The sequence below is a fragment of the Sus scrofa genome, chromosome 3 (genome assembly GCF_000003025.6).
Source record: "Sus scrofa isolate TJ Tabasco breed Duroc chromosome 3, Sscrofa11.1, whole genome shotgun sequence".
NCBI lineage: Eukaryota > Metazoa > Chordata > Mammalia > Artiodactyla > Suidae > Sus > Sus scrofa.
Window position 1 is genome coordinate 112,478,107 of NC_010445.4, and position 16,449 is coordinate 112,494,555.

At 51.8% G+C, this 16,449-nt stretch overlaps 1 protein-coding gene across 1 annotated transcript in view; it reads left to right on the forward strand.

Annotated features, from left to right (window-relative positions):
* OTOF (otoferlin) overlaps positions 82-16,449 on the forward strand; it is a 102,918-nt gene continuing 86,550 nt past the window's right edge. Inside the window, 1 exon segment of the mRNA XM_021087729.1 lies at positions 82-393. Coding sequence (XP_020943388.1) covers positions 315-393 — 79 coding nt within the window. The 5' untranslated portion in view covers positions 82-314.

Below are 16,449 nucleotides of genomic sequence, written 5' to 3' on the forward strand. Positions count from 1 at the left end.
CTGTCTGCAGTGCTAGGCTGCACACGGGGCGCACCGCACACACACACATACACGCAGATACACACACGCTGGGCTGACAACTTGGAGGGGCGGGCGCTGGCAAGGCTGTGAGTCTCTGTGGGTCGCTGGAGGGAGCAGCTCGGCTTGGTTGCCTTGGTCTCTGTGGGCAGCATCGCCTCGGAAGGGAGAAGAGGAGAGAGGAGGTGGCGGCAGGAGAGAGCAGGGAGGCGTGTGCGCCGAGCCGCGCTCCATCCCCAGAGCTCGCTCCTTCCTCAGCGGCTCCTGCCTGGCAGTGCCCGGGCTCCCACGCCAGCATGGCCCTGCTCGTCCACCTCAAGACGGTCTCGGAGCTGCGGGGCAGGGGTGACCGGATCGCCAAAGTGACTTTCCGAGGTAGGGAAGCCCCCGTCTTCTGGGGACCCCAGGTCTGGGCTGACGGGCTGGCAAGGAGGACGAGGATGGGTTGGAAAAGTTCCTGCAGGGCTGGGGCAGCGAGGCAGCCACCCGCCTCTGCCTGACTGGCCACTGCGATTTCTTGAAAAAAATCAGGGTCCCCCAGGTTTCCCTGTCCGCATGTGTGTCTCTCCCCACGCTTGCCATCGGGCTGGTGCCTTGGTGGGGTGTGGAGCGCCCTGCCTGCAGGAGGTCCAGGCAGGCCAAAGCGAGGACCCCCCGCCCCGGGCTCAGGGGGACACAGGGCTGAGGGGCCCACCGCGGCGGCGTCTCCCTGGGCCCCCTCTTCCCCTCCTTCTCTCCCACATGTTGGTTTGCTTGGGCACAGAGTGGGGTGGGCTCTACAACCTTGAAGATCCGGGACGGCCCCCGGGAAACCAGCCTGCTGGGGATGCTGTTGGCTTCTCGCTGGTCTGTGGTCAGGGATCCCGTGTGTCCCACCAGCCTCACCCTCTGTCGGTCTCTTCCTATTCTCCTTCCCCCCCACACACACACATCCGGTGACCATATACTGTGACCTGTGTGCCAAGGCTGGGGGCTGGGCATGACCCAGGCCCTGCCCTCAATGAGCCCACGCCTGGTGGGGCAGGAGGACCAGTGGGCAGACAGCAGGACAGGTGTGTGATGTGATGAGGGTGGGAACAGGGGTAATGTGCAAGCTGCAGAAGCAGCGCCCTGACCCAGGCTGAGGGCAGGCTGGTCAGGGAAGGCTCCCTGGAGGAGGTGACACCTCATCGAAAACCCTAGGAAGGAGCTAGGTGAGAAGCTAAGGACAGAGCACATAGAGGGGACAGGATGCCCAAGGCCAGGGGAAGGAGTTGGAGCATAGGAACAGACAGAGGCTCCATGAGCCTGGATCCCAGGGTAGGGGCGAGCTGAGGCGGGAGAGACAGGCAGAGCCGAGGCGGCAAGGCTGCCTTCACCCCGAGGACAGCGGGCAGCCCCTGAAGTTCTGAGCAGGGAAAGGCAGGGCCAGGCTTACCTCTGCTTTTGATCACCCACCTCTGCCTCTGCCTGGCCACAGCCCAGCCCCCTGGGTCAGGGGCTTCTCTGGCAGCCTCTGACCCCGGGCCAGGGTGCCCCTCACCAGGCATGGCCCTTTCTCCCCAGAGAGGGGCCTGAGGCAGGGTGGTGGGAGAATCGGGGAGGAGCTGAGAAAACCCACCAGATGAAAGAGGAAAACAGGCATCGGGACCCAGGCTGGGCACATGCTTGCACCTGTGTCAGGAAGGAGAGGTGAGACCTTGCGCGGGCCGGCCTCCCAGGAACCCTCCAGCAGCCACCCCGGGCACCCGTCTCAGTCGGGACAGCTCTGGGCATGAGGCCCTGCATTGTCCACACTGTGTGTTGTGCACATGGATGGGCAGAGGCGGAGGGGACCGCGTGTCCTGCCGGCAGGAGGGAGAGGAAGGGCGGGCGAGGCTGCCTGTCGCTTCCCACTCCAGCCCGGGCTGCTTTCTCTGCAGCACCCTGGATCTGCGCGTGCCACCTGCAGGCTGTGCTGGCTTTCAGGAAAGCAAGTGTGTCCTTTCATCTGTGACATGTGTCTCTGTGTTGATCAGACAGCACAGTATTTGGCGCCTTAGCTACAGGTTGCTGGGTTGTTGCTGTTGCAACAGGACGGTCCTGGGCTGCACAGAGCAGTCCCATTTGCAGGCAGAGAAACCAAGGCCTGATCTGAAAGAGACCTGCGTGGCACTGGTGGAGGGACTGAGGCATGGGGGCCCTGGCTCACAAGAACCCCGCCCCCAACTTTGGCTGCTCCACCCTGAAAGCCTCTTTATTCCATCCTGGTCAACTGGGGCGAGCGCCTTGTCCAGCTGATGCTTATCTTTTCCTCTGAGCAGTGAGGCTGGTCCTCCAGCCTCAGTGGACCTCACAGGAATTAGCCTATTTGCATCCAGGGGCCCTGGGATCGGATGGAGACATCCACTTCCAAGCTCCGCCTCTGCAGCAGGTGGCCGTAGGCAGAGCTCCTGGGGAAGGAGGTTGGGCAGCAGGAACAGGCAGATGGCAAGCAAGTTTCCAGAAAGAGTCCTTTGTAACAACCAGCGATGCCCCGCCCCTCACCTGCTGCAGCCAGCAGTTGACAGCTATCAATGCCCCCCAAAGACCAACACCAACTACAATTCAGAGGGAACTGACTCATTCTAGAATGTTCCACAGCATCTCTGGCACACACAACCCCTGATGTCCAAGCGAATACCCTGCAGAGAGAAACGAGAAGCTGCTGAACAGTCAGAGGGAGGTGCCCGGAGGGGTCCCTTGAGTGCAGCTCAATGCCAGGCTGGGTGAGGGAGCCATAGACGAGTTACGCATGGCCCAGGCGGACCAGACCGACTTTCTGTGCTGTGCCACCCAGGACACTTAAGGACGAGCCCTAACGGGCTGTGGTGGAGAAATCTCTGGATATGGGGTCAGGAGCCCTGGGTCCCAGCCGGGTTCTGCCATTTTCTTCACTCTTTGAAGTGTCTTCAGTGTGTTCATCTGTAAAATGGGCATGATGATAACAGCGTCCCCCCCCCCCCCAATCAGCTTGCTGCAGTGAAACTGCAGGTGAGGAAGAGTTTGAGGAAAGAGCATTCAAACAACGGCTGTTCCACTTCTAAGTGAGAGCGTGGCTGGCTCCTGAGCAGCCTGCTCTCCAGCCCAGGCTCCTTCTTCTGTCTGCCAGGAGGGTGCAGAGGGCACCGTGGGGGATATGAATGGGGGAGGAGAGCACATCTGGGGGCTCCCAGCCTGTGCCGGGAACAGGCAAGTTGGCCTGGCCTCTGCTCCAGGGGCCCCACCCAGCTCAGCGGTTCCCCAGACGGGCTGCCCCTGGGCCCACCCCAGGTCAGCTGGCCATCCTACCCTCAGGCTCACGCAGCACCCGGCCCCCTGCTCCCTCTGCAGCTCTGGGCTCCCACAGCCCCAACGGCCACTCGTAGCCTGGTCCTGTCCTTATTCGCTCCCTGAATGTGCTGATGTCTGTGGACAGGCCTGGGACCCCGGGGACGCAGGAGACAGCCCCTGCCCTGCAGGAGTCGCGGTCCACTGAGTCAGACAGGAGGTACCAGACGGCCGGGGCCCCAGTCCCCGTCCCATACCGACCACAGGGCTTGAGCTTCCCAGAAGCCAGACGGAGACAGTGGTTCCCATGTAACTCAGAGGCCTGCGGCCGGATTCAGGAGCGGGCTGGACTGCAAGCTGCTGCTCAGAGGGAGGCAGTATTAGCTTACATCGTCTTTTCTCAACTCCTGAAATAATTCCCAGTATCATCACAGAGCCACAGAAGGCAGGGTGGGAAGGGCTGCTAAGTTCTTTTAGTCCAACTTTCTGCCCAGGTCTCAGCCCCATCCAAGCCCCCGGGCACGGGTCCCTGGGCTGTCAGGGAAGCAAGGGACACACTGCCTGGGGCCAGACTCCTCATCTTCCTTGTCTTGTCATCCCTGAGCTTTCTGGCCAACACACCAGGCTTGGGACTTGATGGGTGAGATGGGTGATCTCTGGAGGCTGGATTTTATGGCCACGTAGTTCACCTGATCTGATCATTGGCCCCGAGATTTGCTTTATCAAGGCTTCCCCAGCCCCTGGGCGCGGCTGACTTTCCCTTCATAATCCTCTCCCCACCCCTCTGGGTTCCCGCTACACGGAGCTAGCTTCCTGCCATCCCCCCCGCAAGCCCTCTCCAAGCCTTGAGACATCGTGTTTCTTCTGCCGCCTCCACCTTGAGAACATCCCTTAATCCTGGGCCTTCTTCAAGGCCCAGCTCAGCCGTCACCTCCTCTGTGTCGTCGCCTCCCATTCCCTTGCAGGGCTGTGTACCTGCTCTTCCCACGGCTCAGCTAAGGCACCTGTAGTTCAGAACCTGCCCACTCTAGATGCGGAGCGAGCATCCAAGCACCTTCAAGACAGGGGTCTCCTCTTCGCTCTCCCTGTGCTGGGCGCAGGGCGTGGTCATCAAAGTGAGTACGAAAGGCAGGCATTTGAGGTATTTACTCCTTAGTGGGTTTAAATTCTTCTTCTTCTATGGCGCCGCCTCTCTTTGGCTTAGCGACCTCAACTATGAGTGTCCCCACCCCCAGCTGTCCGTCCAAGGGGGACCAGGAAGTAGAAGAATCAAGAACGCTGGCCCTTGCTCCCTCCAGGGGCCTCCCACCCCAGGCGATTTTCCAGGGGCCCCAGAGGAAGGCTGCCTTCATCCTCCAGCACAGGCTGGGGACTCAGGCTCCGGCCCACAGGTCAGAAGCCACGGGGGCTGCACGTGGCCCCAGCCCTTCGCAGAATATGCCCCTTCTGAGCACTGCTGCCTGCAGCACAGTACAGGGTGGGGCTTAAAAGGCAAACCAGCGTGTCACAGTCTGATGGGGAAGAAGTGTGCTCAGACGTCATGGAGAAACACGCCAGACACAGGAGGCCAAGGTGTGCCTGGGGGTCAGGGGGTGGGGGGCGGGGCACAAACTGTGGCAGGCTCAGAGGATGCCAGCTTGCTTCCAGCTACGGCGATCGATCGGGGGAGGCTTTGCGAAGGGGCAGAGGAAGAGGAGGAAGGTAGGGAGGTAGGGAGGAAGCTGGGGCTTGAATAACCGCTTGCACACATGGGAGATGCAGAAGGAGGGGCCAGGAAGGGTTGCTGAGGGGGGTCTTGGCCATTCTGGCTGAAGGACCAGCAGGACCGAAGGCCAGAGGAGGGAAGTGCCGCTTAAAGACTAGGTTTGGCTGCAGTGGAGGCTGCAGGCGGTAGGTGGAGGGTGATGAGCCAGGAAGGGAGCCAAGGCCGGGAGGGGGACTGCATGCCGGGAAGGGGTTGGGGCCCCACGTGTGCCCTGAGGACAAGATTCCCCACTCTTGGCTGCTGCAGGGACCACCTCAGACTCCACTTTAGATTTGAATGGGGAAGATTCTTCTGCTTGGTGAGAAATATGACTTCTCTCTGGAACCTTCTCTGCCATCCCTGGTGAAGGAGGCAGAGCTCCCCAGAGCCCTTGCCCCGCAGGACTCCTGGGATGCCCAGGCCGCCTGTGTGCTCCTGCCTGCCCAGCCCCTCCCTGGTGGGAGGACATGGGGTGGCTCTTGGCCCCGTGGAAGCCCCCAGAGAGAGGGCACGCTTAGGAAGGCTCTGCGGTGCATGGCTGGTGGTGGGCAGAGCTCTGTGCTTTCGCCATCCACCCCCGCATCCTCCACGTTTCCCAGCACCCATGGGCCCCCCGTGGGGGATGGGGTCTTCTCTGCCGAAGCCCTGGGCATTGAATGTCCTCCTCCTCCTGCCCAGAGCAAGCCAGCGCCAACCTCGGAGAGAGCAGAGCGCACCCAACATGCCCAGGCTTCTCCTGCTCTGAGGAGACAAGTGTGTTTCATGATACAGAACTAGTATCCATGAGGTTTCGAGTTCAATCCCTGGCCTTGCTCAGTGGGTTAAGGATCCAGTGTTGCTGTGAGCTGTGGTGGGGTAGATGTGGCTCGGATCCCCGCGTTGCTGTGGCTGTGGTGCAGGCTGGCAGCTGTGTCTCTGATTCAGCCCCTAGCCTGGGAACTTCCATATGCCGTGGGTGCGGTCCTAAAAAGACAATAAATAAATAAACAAATAAATAAGCTGGCCCTTGAGAGAAGACAGCATTTTGGCAGAGACAAAACCCTCGAAAGGCTCATTCCAGGCAGAGGGGCTATATCAGTACAGATGTGCTGGTGTGGAGCGGGGTTGGGGGCTTGGGGAACAGGGAGTGCTGGAGGGGCCTGGGGTGGGCGTGGGGTCTTCCATGTCCCACTCTGCAGTTGGGACTTTGCTTGGTAAGCGAGTGGGTGTCACCAAGCTCTTGGCGGGAGAACGAGGAGGGGAGGGGGGTATCTGGTTTGGGGAAGTGCGATCTGTGGCTGTACCACCCTGCACGCGCCCCGCCTCGTCTGGTCTGGGGAAGTACAATCCGGAGCTCTTGACCACTGCTCAGGAGCAAAAGGGCGCTGGGGCAGTGGTATCGGCAGAGGGCTGTGCCTCAGTGGCGGGGGCGGGGTGGGGGGTGTGGCTGTGGGTTTGGAGAGAAGGCATCACCCATCAGTTTGGACAGGGGCCAGTTCTGGGGCTGGGAGTGAGCAAGAGAGCAGGACGAGGGTGCATCTGGATTTCATTCTTGACTTAGATGGACGGTGAGGCCATCCGTGGAGCCGGGGGCAGGGGCGTGCCAGGAAGAGCAGGTTAGGGGTTGCAGGGGGGCACAAAGAGAATGGGCTTGCCTGCAGGTCATCCTAGTGGAAATGTCTCCCAGGAAGCCAGAAATTTGGCTGGGTACCCAGGAAAAGGCGGGAATCCAGTGGTTTGAGGGTCCAGGTGGTGAGCGAAGGTCTAGGAGGTGAGAAGTGCCTGGTTCTTACGGGGCTGCTTTGGGATCAAATGAAAATGTTGCTGAACATCAAAGGCTCTACAGACTGTAAAGTGCTGTGAAATGTAAGGATTATGCTCATTAACCAGGGCCCCCCATGCTGCAGCCTTCTAGAAGGATAGGAATAGAGTAGGCTGTGACCCTGGGAACCCCAAGGACCCAGGGATTTGGGGAGCAGGGGTTCTCCTTTGGTGCCAGTTGCTGACACCCCAAATTCCACCAGACATGGAGATGATAGGATGAAAATCACCCAGAGCATCACCATCTAGGTGGGTCCTTCCAGGGCAGGCACCTCAGCTGGGTCCCTAGGGTCAGCACAGTGCCTGGCACAGAGCAGACCTGAAACAGACACGACCGCAAGCAGCACGGCCTGCAGGTGCAGCAGGAGCAGCCGAGCAGTTCGAAGCAGGAGCCGCTGCAGCTTCCAATCCAAGCAGCCCCAGGCAGTGCTCCATTTCTTCCACTGACAGTTCCAGAAAAGTCTCCTGAGACAAAGAATATCATGCAATCATTTTTACCTTTGGCCCCTTGTCTGCTTCCCACCTGGACTGATCCGTCCCCTAGACACTGGCTCAACAGTCTTTGCCTCTTTCTTTCTTTCGTTCTTCTTTCAAAGCAGAAGGGCTCATTGACTTAGCTGGAGGTCAGTTTTCTCTCACTGGAATTTTTTTTTTTAAAAGCTAAGATTTAAGATAAAGTCAACACTGCAGTTTTAACAGTATTTTTACCTCACCTACATATGTAAGAAGATGGAGTTTCCGTTGTGGTCCAGTGGTTAACGAATCCGACTAGGAACCATGAGTTTGCAGGTTCGATCCCTGGCCTTGCTCAGTGGGTTAAGGATCCGGCGTTGCCATGAGCTGTGGTGTAGGTCACAGAGGCTGCTCAGATCCTGTGTTGCTGTGGCTCTGGCGTAGGCAGGTGGCTGCAGCTCCAATTAGACCCCCAGCCTGGGAACCTCTATATGCTGCAGGTGCAGCCCTAGAAAAGACAGAAAGACAAGGAAAAAAAAAAAAGTAAGAAGAGTCACGCTCCCGTCACATTGTAATCCCAGTGCCTGGCACAGAGAAGGTCATCTGCACAGCTTGTGGATCACTGGGACAGCAAGCTCCTCATCCGTCGTAGGAATGGGAGAACCTAAGACGCAGCAGTTGCTGAACATGTGGCTGCTGCTGTCCCAGGTCTGAGCAGAAACACCATACACTCCTTCTTCCTCGGTGCCTCAGTCTGAAAGTTGGGAACCAGCGCCTTTGGTTAGTTCCCTGGCAGGATCAGTTTGAAGGATTAGCTGGCAGGAAGTACAGGTTTGGGCTGAGCCAGAGAGATGGGTTGTAGAATCCCTGCCCTGTTCCTGACTCTCAGTTGAATCCTTGACCTAAGCCTGAGTTTCTACCGTGTCCCTGGGTGTTAACAGAGTGGGGGTAGGGGAAATAAGTGAGTGAAGCTAAGATATGATATTTGAATAAGATTCATGGAGGAGTTCCCATTGTGGCACAGCAGAAATGAATCTGACTAAGAACCATGAGGTTGCAGGTTCAATCCCTGGCTTCGCTCAGTGGATTAAGGATCCGGTGTTGCCGTGAGCTGTGGTGTAGGTCGCAGACGCGGCTCGGATCCCGCATTGCTGTGGCTGTGGTGTAGGCTGGCAGCTACAGCTCCGATTGGACCCCTAGCCTGGGAACCTCCATATGTCGTAGGTTCGGCCCTAAAAACACAAAAAAAGACAAAAAAAAAAAAAAAAGATTCGTGGAAAATAGGGAGTTCCCTGGTAGCCTAACAAACAAGGACTTGGTTGTCACTGCTGTGGCTTGCGTTTGGTCCTGGGAACTTCTGAGGGTGTGGCCAAAAAAATTTGCGGAAAATAAAGGGTGAGAGGTAGATGGGGCCTCCAACTAGCTGAGCATGGGGGGAAAGGAAGGAATAACCCGCCCTTTGAGAGGCCCAGGACTTGACAGAGCCCAAATCTGGCTCTCTGAGTTGCCGGTAATTTTCCTTTTTAAGGAACTTGAGGAATAGCTGCTTTCATGGACAACTCTTTTTCAACTGAATTTCTTCATCCTACTATGCCATCAACTGTCATTGTAAAATTGAATAGTCTGTGTTCTTTATAGGGGAAAAAGTGTTATTATGAGAGATAGTCATAAACCACTTAACAAGAAACCCATTAGCGGTATAGAAGTTTGGACAACATCACCAACCACCTTGACCTAATGGGCATTTCTAGAACATTTCACCCCAACACTGAAAAAATACACATTCTTCTCAAAAGCACATGAAACACTTATCAAGACAGACCACATGCTGGGTAATTAAACATTTCGGTACATTTCATTTTATTTTATTATTTTATTTTTTGTTTTTATTTTTTGGTCTTTTTGCCTTTTCTAGGGCTACACCCGCGGCATACGGAGGTTCCCAGGCTAGGGGTCTAATAGGAGCTGTAGCTGCCAGCCCACGCCAGAGCCACAGCAACGTGGAATCCGAGCCGCACCTGCAACCTACACCCCAGCTCACGGCAACGCCTGATCGTTAACCCACTGAGCAAGGGCAGGGATCGAACCTGCAACCTCATGGTTCCTAGTCGGATCCGTTAACCACTGTGCCGCAATGGGAACTCCTCAATACATTTCAAAAGACAGACATTTTACAGAGTATACTCTCTGACCCCACTGTGATTCAATTAGAAACGAATAACAGCAAGAAATTGTTGAAAAGCTCCAAGTCTTTGGAAATTAAACACCCTTCTAAATAACCTATGGTTAAAGAGAAAACAAAAGAGAAATTATAAACCATTTCTAACTGGATGTGTTAATGAAAATTCTATATATATATATATATATATAGATATATATATATTTAGTTTTAAATACTTAATAGCAGAAAAGAAAAAATGTCGACAATTACCTAGGTTTCTGCCTTAAAAAGCTACTGAAAGACAAACAAATTAAATCCAAGTCTTGAAAACATGCTGATAAGTGAAGTAAGCCAAACACAAAGAAACTAATATAATATGATCCCATTTGTATGAAATGGCCAGAATAGAAAAATCTTAGAGTTAGAAAGTAGATTAGGGAGTTCCTGTTGCTTCGCGGTGGAAACGAATCCAACTAGGAACCGAGAAGTCGCGGGTTCGATCCCTAGCCTTGCACAGTGGGTTAAGGATCTGGCATTGCTGTGAGCTGTGGTGTAGGTCACAGACGCGGCTTGGATCCCGCATTGATGCGGCTCTGGCGTAGGCTGGCAGCTGTAGCTCTGATTGGACCCCTGGCCTGGGAACCTCCATACGTTGTGGGTGCGGCCCTAAAAAACAAAAACAAACAAACAAAAAAAGAAAGTAGATTAGTTGTTGCCGTGGGCTGGAAGGAGAGGACAGGGAAGGGCCGCTAAGCATGGAGTTCCAGACGAAAATATCCTGCAATTAGTGATGAAGGTTGTACAACCTTGTGAATATACTAGAAATTGCCGAATGGTACACTTTAAATGGGTAAATTTTATGATTTGTGAATTTCATTTCAATAAAGACAATCTAAAAAAATATGTTCACAATAATAAAAGGAAAGAAAACAGAGAAAATTCACAAAGTCAAAAGTTTGTTCTTTAAGAAAAATTAATGAAATAGGTAAACTGAAGCAAGACTGAACAAGAAAAAAAGCAAGAGGAGTTCCCATCATGGGGCAGTGGTTAACGAATCTGACTAGGAACCATGAGGTTGCGGGTTCGATCCCTGGCCTTGCTCAGTGGGTTAAGGATCTGGCATTGCCATGAGCTGTGGTGTAGGTTGCAGATGCGGCTTGGCTTGGATCTGCGTGGCTGTGGCTCTGGCGTAGGCCGGTGGCTACAACTCCCATTAGACCCCTAGCCTGGGGACCTCCATATGCCGCAGGAGCAGCCCTAGAGAAGGCAAAAAGACAAAACAAAGAAAGAAAAAAAAGGAAAAAAGCAAGAAAACACAAACTACCCATAACAGGAATGAAAGAGGGGATATCATCACATTAAAAGGAAATGAGGGAATATTACAAATAACTTTATCTCAATAAATGTCTACAACTCAGATGAAAGAAATAAAATGCCTTGAAAAACAATTTACCAAAACTGACACAAAAAGAAATGGAAATTCCAGGGACTTCTCTTTGTGGTGCTGCAGGTTAAGGATCCGGCGTTTTCACTAGAGCAACCTGGGTTGTGGCTGTGACATGGGTTCAATCCCTGACCCAGGACCTTCCACCTGCCCCAGAGTGGCCAGAAAAAAAAAAAAAGAAAGAAAAAGAAATGGGAATTCTAAAGAGCCCAGGATCTATTAAAGAAATCAAGTTTGTAATAACAGTGATCTTATATAATGACGATAGTGTGGTGCTTTTCCGTAAAGAAAACTTCAGGTCTAGATAGCTTCACTGCTGAACCCCAGAAAATATTTAAGGAAGGAACAAAGCCAATCTTACACAAACTTTCAGAAAATAGAAAAGGAAGAACACTTTGTAACTCATTTTATGAAAACAAAATCTGATAAAGACTTTATACAAAAAGAAAATTAGAAACTATATCCCTCATGACCAAAGGCATAAAAGTCCTTAACAAAATATGAGTCAATCAAGTGGCACTATATTAAAGGCACGACATATCATGACAAGCGAATTTTATCCTAGGAAAGCAGGGTTAGTTTAAAATTGGAAAATCCATGTATTTCATCATATTAACACAATGCAAGAGAAAAACCAGCAATAGACACAGAAAAACATTTGACAAAATCCAGCACCCATTCATAAGAACCTCAGAAGACCAGGGGGAAAAAATAAAGGGAATTTCCTTAATCCAGTAAAGGGCAACTACAAAGAATATCCAGCTACTATCATACTTAATCCTGAAATACTGAACGTTAAGACCATGGGCAAGGCAAAGCTGTCCACTTCTAGCCCTTCTAGTCAATTCTGTACTTAAATTTGAGCCAGGGCAACAAGATGTGGCGGGTGGGAGGTACCCATATGGATTGGAAATAAAGAAGTAAAATTGTATTTTTCCCACAAAGAACCTAATTGGTAATCTAGGAAATCCTGAGAAGTCTACAAAAAAGCTACCACAATTTTTTTTGGAGGGGTGCTTTTTAGGGCCACACCCTTAGCATACGGAGGTTCCCAAGCTAGGGGTCCAATTGGAGCTGCAGCTGCTGGCCTACACCACAGCCACAGCAACGCGGGCTCCTTCCCACTGAACGAGGCCAGGGATCGAACCCACGTCCTCATGGATATTAGTCGGGTCTGTTACTCGAGCCATGGGAACTCCAAAAAAGCTACCATGGCTAATGAGTGAATTTAGTTAGGTTTTTGAATATAAGCTTAATTTAGAAATATATATCTATCTATCCATATACATATATATGTATAGATCAATGGAACAGAGTAGAGTGTTCAGAAATAGACTCCATTTATAGACAGTTGGTTTTCAATCATGATGCTAAATATCTGGGAAAACTAGATCTTGATACAGGAAAAAAAAAATGCCTATTACACTCCTACCTCATACCACCCACATAAATTAATTCAAGATGGATCATAAACTAAATATTTAAAAAATCTACAAGCTTCTAGGAGAAACTATAGACTATCTTTGTTATACTCTTGGGTTAGGAAAAGATGTCTTTTTCTTTTTCTTGTCTTTTTAGGGCCACACCTGCAGCACATGGAAGTTCCCAGGCTAGGGGTCGAATCGGAGCTGTAGCTGCCAGTCTCCACCACAGCCACAGCAGCACAGGATCATCTTGAACGACACCACAGCTCACGGCAACAACAGATCCTTAACCCACTGAGTGAGGCCAGGGATCCAACCTGTGTCCTCATGGATACTGGTCAGATTTGTTTCCGCTGAGCCACGATGAGAACTCCAAAATTTCTTAAAGAAAATATAAAAACACTAAACATCAATAAGTCTCACCCCAAAATTGATAAACTATATTTCTTAAATATTACAAACTCCCACTCACGAAAAAACACACTTAAAAATATAATGAGACAGCATCAGATCAAAATCATCACAGTATACTTAAGGCTTAGTAGCTAGAATATATGAAGAACCCCTTCAAGTCCATAAGCAAAAGACAAATGATCAAAATTTTTCACTCGGCAAGCAACTTAGATATTCAGAAAATAAGATATAGAGATGGCCAGTAAACACACGGATATGTGATCAGCATCATTAGTCATCAGAGAGTGAAACAAAACCAAAATGGATGTGATTTCGCATGTACGGAAATGTAGCATGCTGACAACAACCGAATGTGAGTGAGGATGTGGAACAATTATATACATTTTTTTTTTACACTGTGGATAGGATAGTAAAATGATATAATCATTTTTGGAAAACCGTTAAGCAATTTCTTATAAAGTTAAACATAGACCGACACTAAGACCCAGGAATTCTGCTCTTAGGTATTTCCCCAAGAGTCATGAATTGATACATCCACAAAAATACTTTTATAAGAATATTCATAGCACCTTTGCCCTCAACAGCCCAACAGCAGAAGCAGTCCCCAAAGTTGCTTTTTCAACAAGAAAATGGATCAAGTTGTCGTATATTCATACAACAGAAATCACTCAACAACAGAAACGAATGAATTGCTATTATGCAACCACACGGATGAATCACACACTACCTTGATTGCAAGAAGCCAGACACACAAAAATACATTCTGATGATATCACTTATACAAAATTTAAAATCAAAGGTTAAAAATCAGAGCAGCTGTTTACCTATGGGGGTGGCGATTGGCTGGAAAGTGGGGAGCGAGGGGACCTCTTGAGGAAAACGAACGTTCTGGATTGATGTATCTGGATTGTTTGATGATCACACAAGTAACGCATTTATCGAAACACATTGAGCGGTGCACTTAAGGTCTGCGAATAAAAACTACCTGTTTCAAAAAAGAGCTAATCATACCTAAAATACCTAAACTTTGAGAAAGATTATATGGGTAGAAAATTACATGCTACTAAAAATAAACTACGAAATTGATTCTTGTTAGAGGAAGCCATTTTTAAGGCACAACTTCCATGCCAAAAGGCAAACCAGGACTCTTCAGTAGACTAATAGCCATGTTTTAATTGGGTAAAGAGCTGAGGACCAGGTGTATTGGCTCTATCATTTTCTCCATTTCGTAGGAAACTTACCCAAAGGCAGGTTCACTTCTTCGAGGGCACACAGCCAGTGAGTGGCGGGACTGGGCTCCGAACTCAGGCACTCTAGCCCCTGAGCCTTCACCCCTGGTCCCTTGTGCTTGCGGGACTTGACGCTCTCCTCGGACTTACACAGGAACCGTCTCTCACTGACCTTCACGGTGGTTCCAGGATGTGGGCTCGTCCAGGACGACGGCCCCCGGTTTGGGATGATGACTCCGAGATCCAGAGGGGTTGATGGAGCAGCTCCAGGCCTCCCAGCCCGGAGTCGCAGGGCCAGCCCCTAACCTGACTAGGCCTGGCTCTTTCTCTGCGGACAGGGGTGCCCGGGCCCTGTCTGCCTGCGATCATAGGAGTAGCCGGCCTTGGAAAAGGAGCAGGCCGAGCTGAACTGGGGGGGATGGGAACAGCAGGGCCAGCACCCTTGAGCTGCCGTGGAGGAGCAGGGGGAGAGCAGAGTTTGGGGGCGTCCCAGCAGCGAGGGGGCTGCTTGCCAGGCCACCCTCCATTCAGTTCATCCCAGACGATGCAGTCGGGGAGGTGGGGCTAGTTTTAATAAAACGGAAATGACAGGAGTGGGTCTGAGTCCCAGGCAGAGTGCTTTGTCCTACTTCTCAGCTCACACGGAGAAAAGAGTAATGCCAGGTGCTGATAGAGCCCAGAGGGCGCCGTCCTGGGCAAAGTCCCTGAAACTTTTCCTCTGGACACCCTCCTTCCCCGCTATGGCCCCCACCCCACCCTGTGTCCTCTCAGGAACCCCCAGCTCCAGGTCTTCCTGTGGGAAGGGGGCTGCTTCTGAGGGGAGATGCTTCTCATTCTTCTCTTCCTCATCAGAACTCACTTGAAGTTCCCACTGTGGCTCAGCAGGTTACGAAGCCAGCCTGGCATCCGTGAGAACACGAGTTCAATCCCTGGCCTTGCTCAGCGGGTTAAGGATCTGGTGTTGCCACAAGCTACAGCCCGGGTCATAGGGTGGTAGATGCAGCTCGGATCAGGCATTGCTGTGGCTGTGGTGCAGGCTGCAGCTGCAGCTCCCATTCGACCCCCAACCCCCAGGAACTTCCCTATGCTGCAGGTGTGGCCCTAAAAAAAAAAAAAGGAGAAAGAAAAAAAGAAAAAGAACTCCATTGACCTGGATCCTACACCTCCTGAGCTCCATTCTCTGCTTCACCCATTCAAACATTTGCTCACATGTTCTCTACCCAATGGCCCCTCTCTCTCCCTCCTCCCGCCCGCCCACTCTCTGCATTTCTAGATTCCATCCCACCTCCCAGTGTAAGCACCCACGCCTCTACCACGCCTTCCTCGATCCACTAAGGTGAGGTCATTTCTCCTTTCCTGGGTTCTCGCCTTTTTTTTTTTTTTTTTGTCTTTTTGCCTTTTCTAGGGCTGCTCCTGCAGCACACGGAGGTTCTCAGGCTAGGGGTCTAATCGGAGCTGTAGCCGCTGGCCTATGCCAGAGCCACAGCAACACGGGATCCAAGCCGCGTCTGCAATCTGCAGCAGAGCTCACTGCAATGCCGGATCCTTAATCCACTGAGCAAGGCCAGGGATCGAACCTGCAACCTCATGGTTCCTAATCGGATTCGTTAACCACTGCACCACGACGGGAACTCCCCTGGGTTCTTACTTTATTTACACTTTTTTTTCCCACCTGCCAAGAACCAAATTTTGCCTTACAAGCCGTCTTTTCCCTGCTGGACCATCGCTCTTCTGGATTGTAATAAGGTTCTTCCGGCAGACTCCCCAATGGAATTTTCTTTGTACAGACCCCAGCCCACCCTCCTCCCTGGCCCAAAGGCCGAGCTGACAAAGCAGGAGTGAAGACCCCTTGGGTGTGGGAATGAATGAATACACACTTGCTCACAGGCCGGTCCCCACCCACCGGCCAGTTCTCAAGGTCAGGCTCCAGCAAGGGAAACTCTCTGGAAGAGAGGGCTGTTCCGTGCAGATGGGACGTTTTGCACCCTTGAGTCACATCACATAAAAGCAGCATGCCATCCTGCAGATGAGACAAGAACCTCATTTAAGGAGCATCGCGGTGGGTATAGGTATTTTAAAAAGGCAAATGACACACAGTTTATGTCTAATCCGCTTTGGACTCCTGGGTCCCTCCATTTGAGTGTATCTGATGTCATGGCACTTATTACAGCTGTGAGCCCAGAGTCTGTTCTCCAAACTCCATTTTATTGACTCCAGGAGGATTCTATTTCAAACTGAACTATCCCATGAGCCTCGGAAGGAAGGACGATGCCGTTCAATTCTCCCCATCTAATCTGCTCACTCTATCCACAAAAGCCTCCCCACTGCAGGGAACAGGCTGTTTCCTTTCTCTCAAGCCTTATCCTCAAGCTCTGCGGCAACCAAGGTGATTAGAAATTGGGATTTTAAAAGGTTTTGTCTGCAAGTCGTTGAAAATGGAGCTGGAATGCCAACAAGACTGGTGTTGAGTGGAGTAGGTGTTCAGGGGACATGAA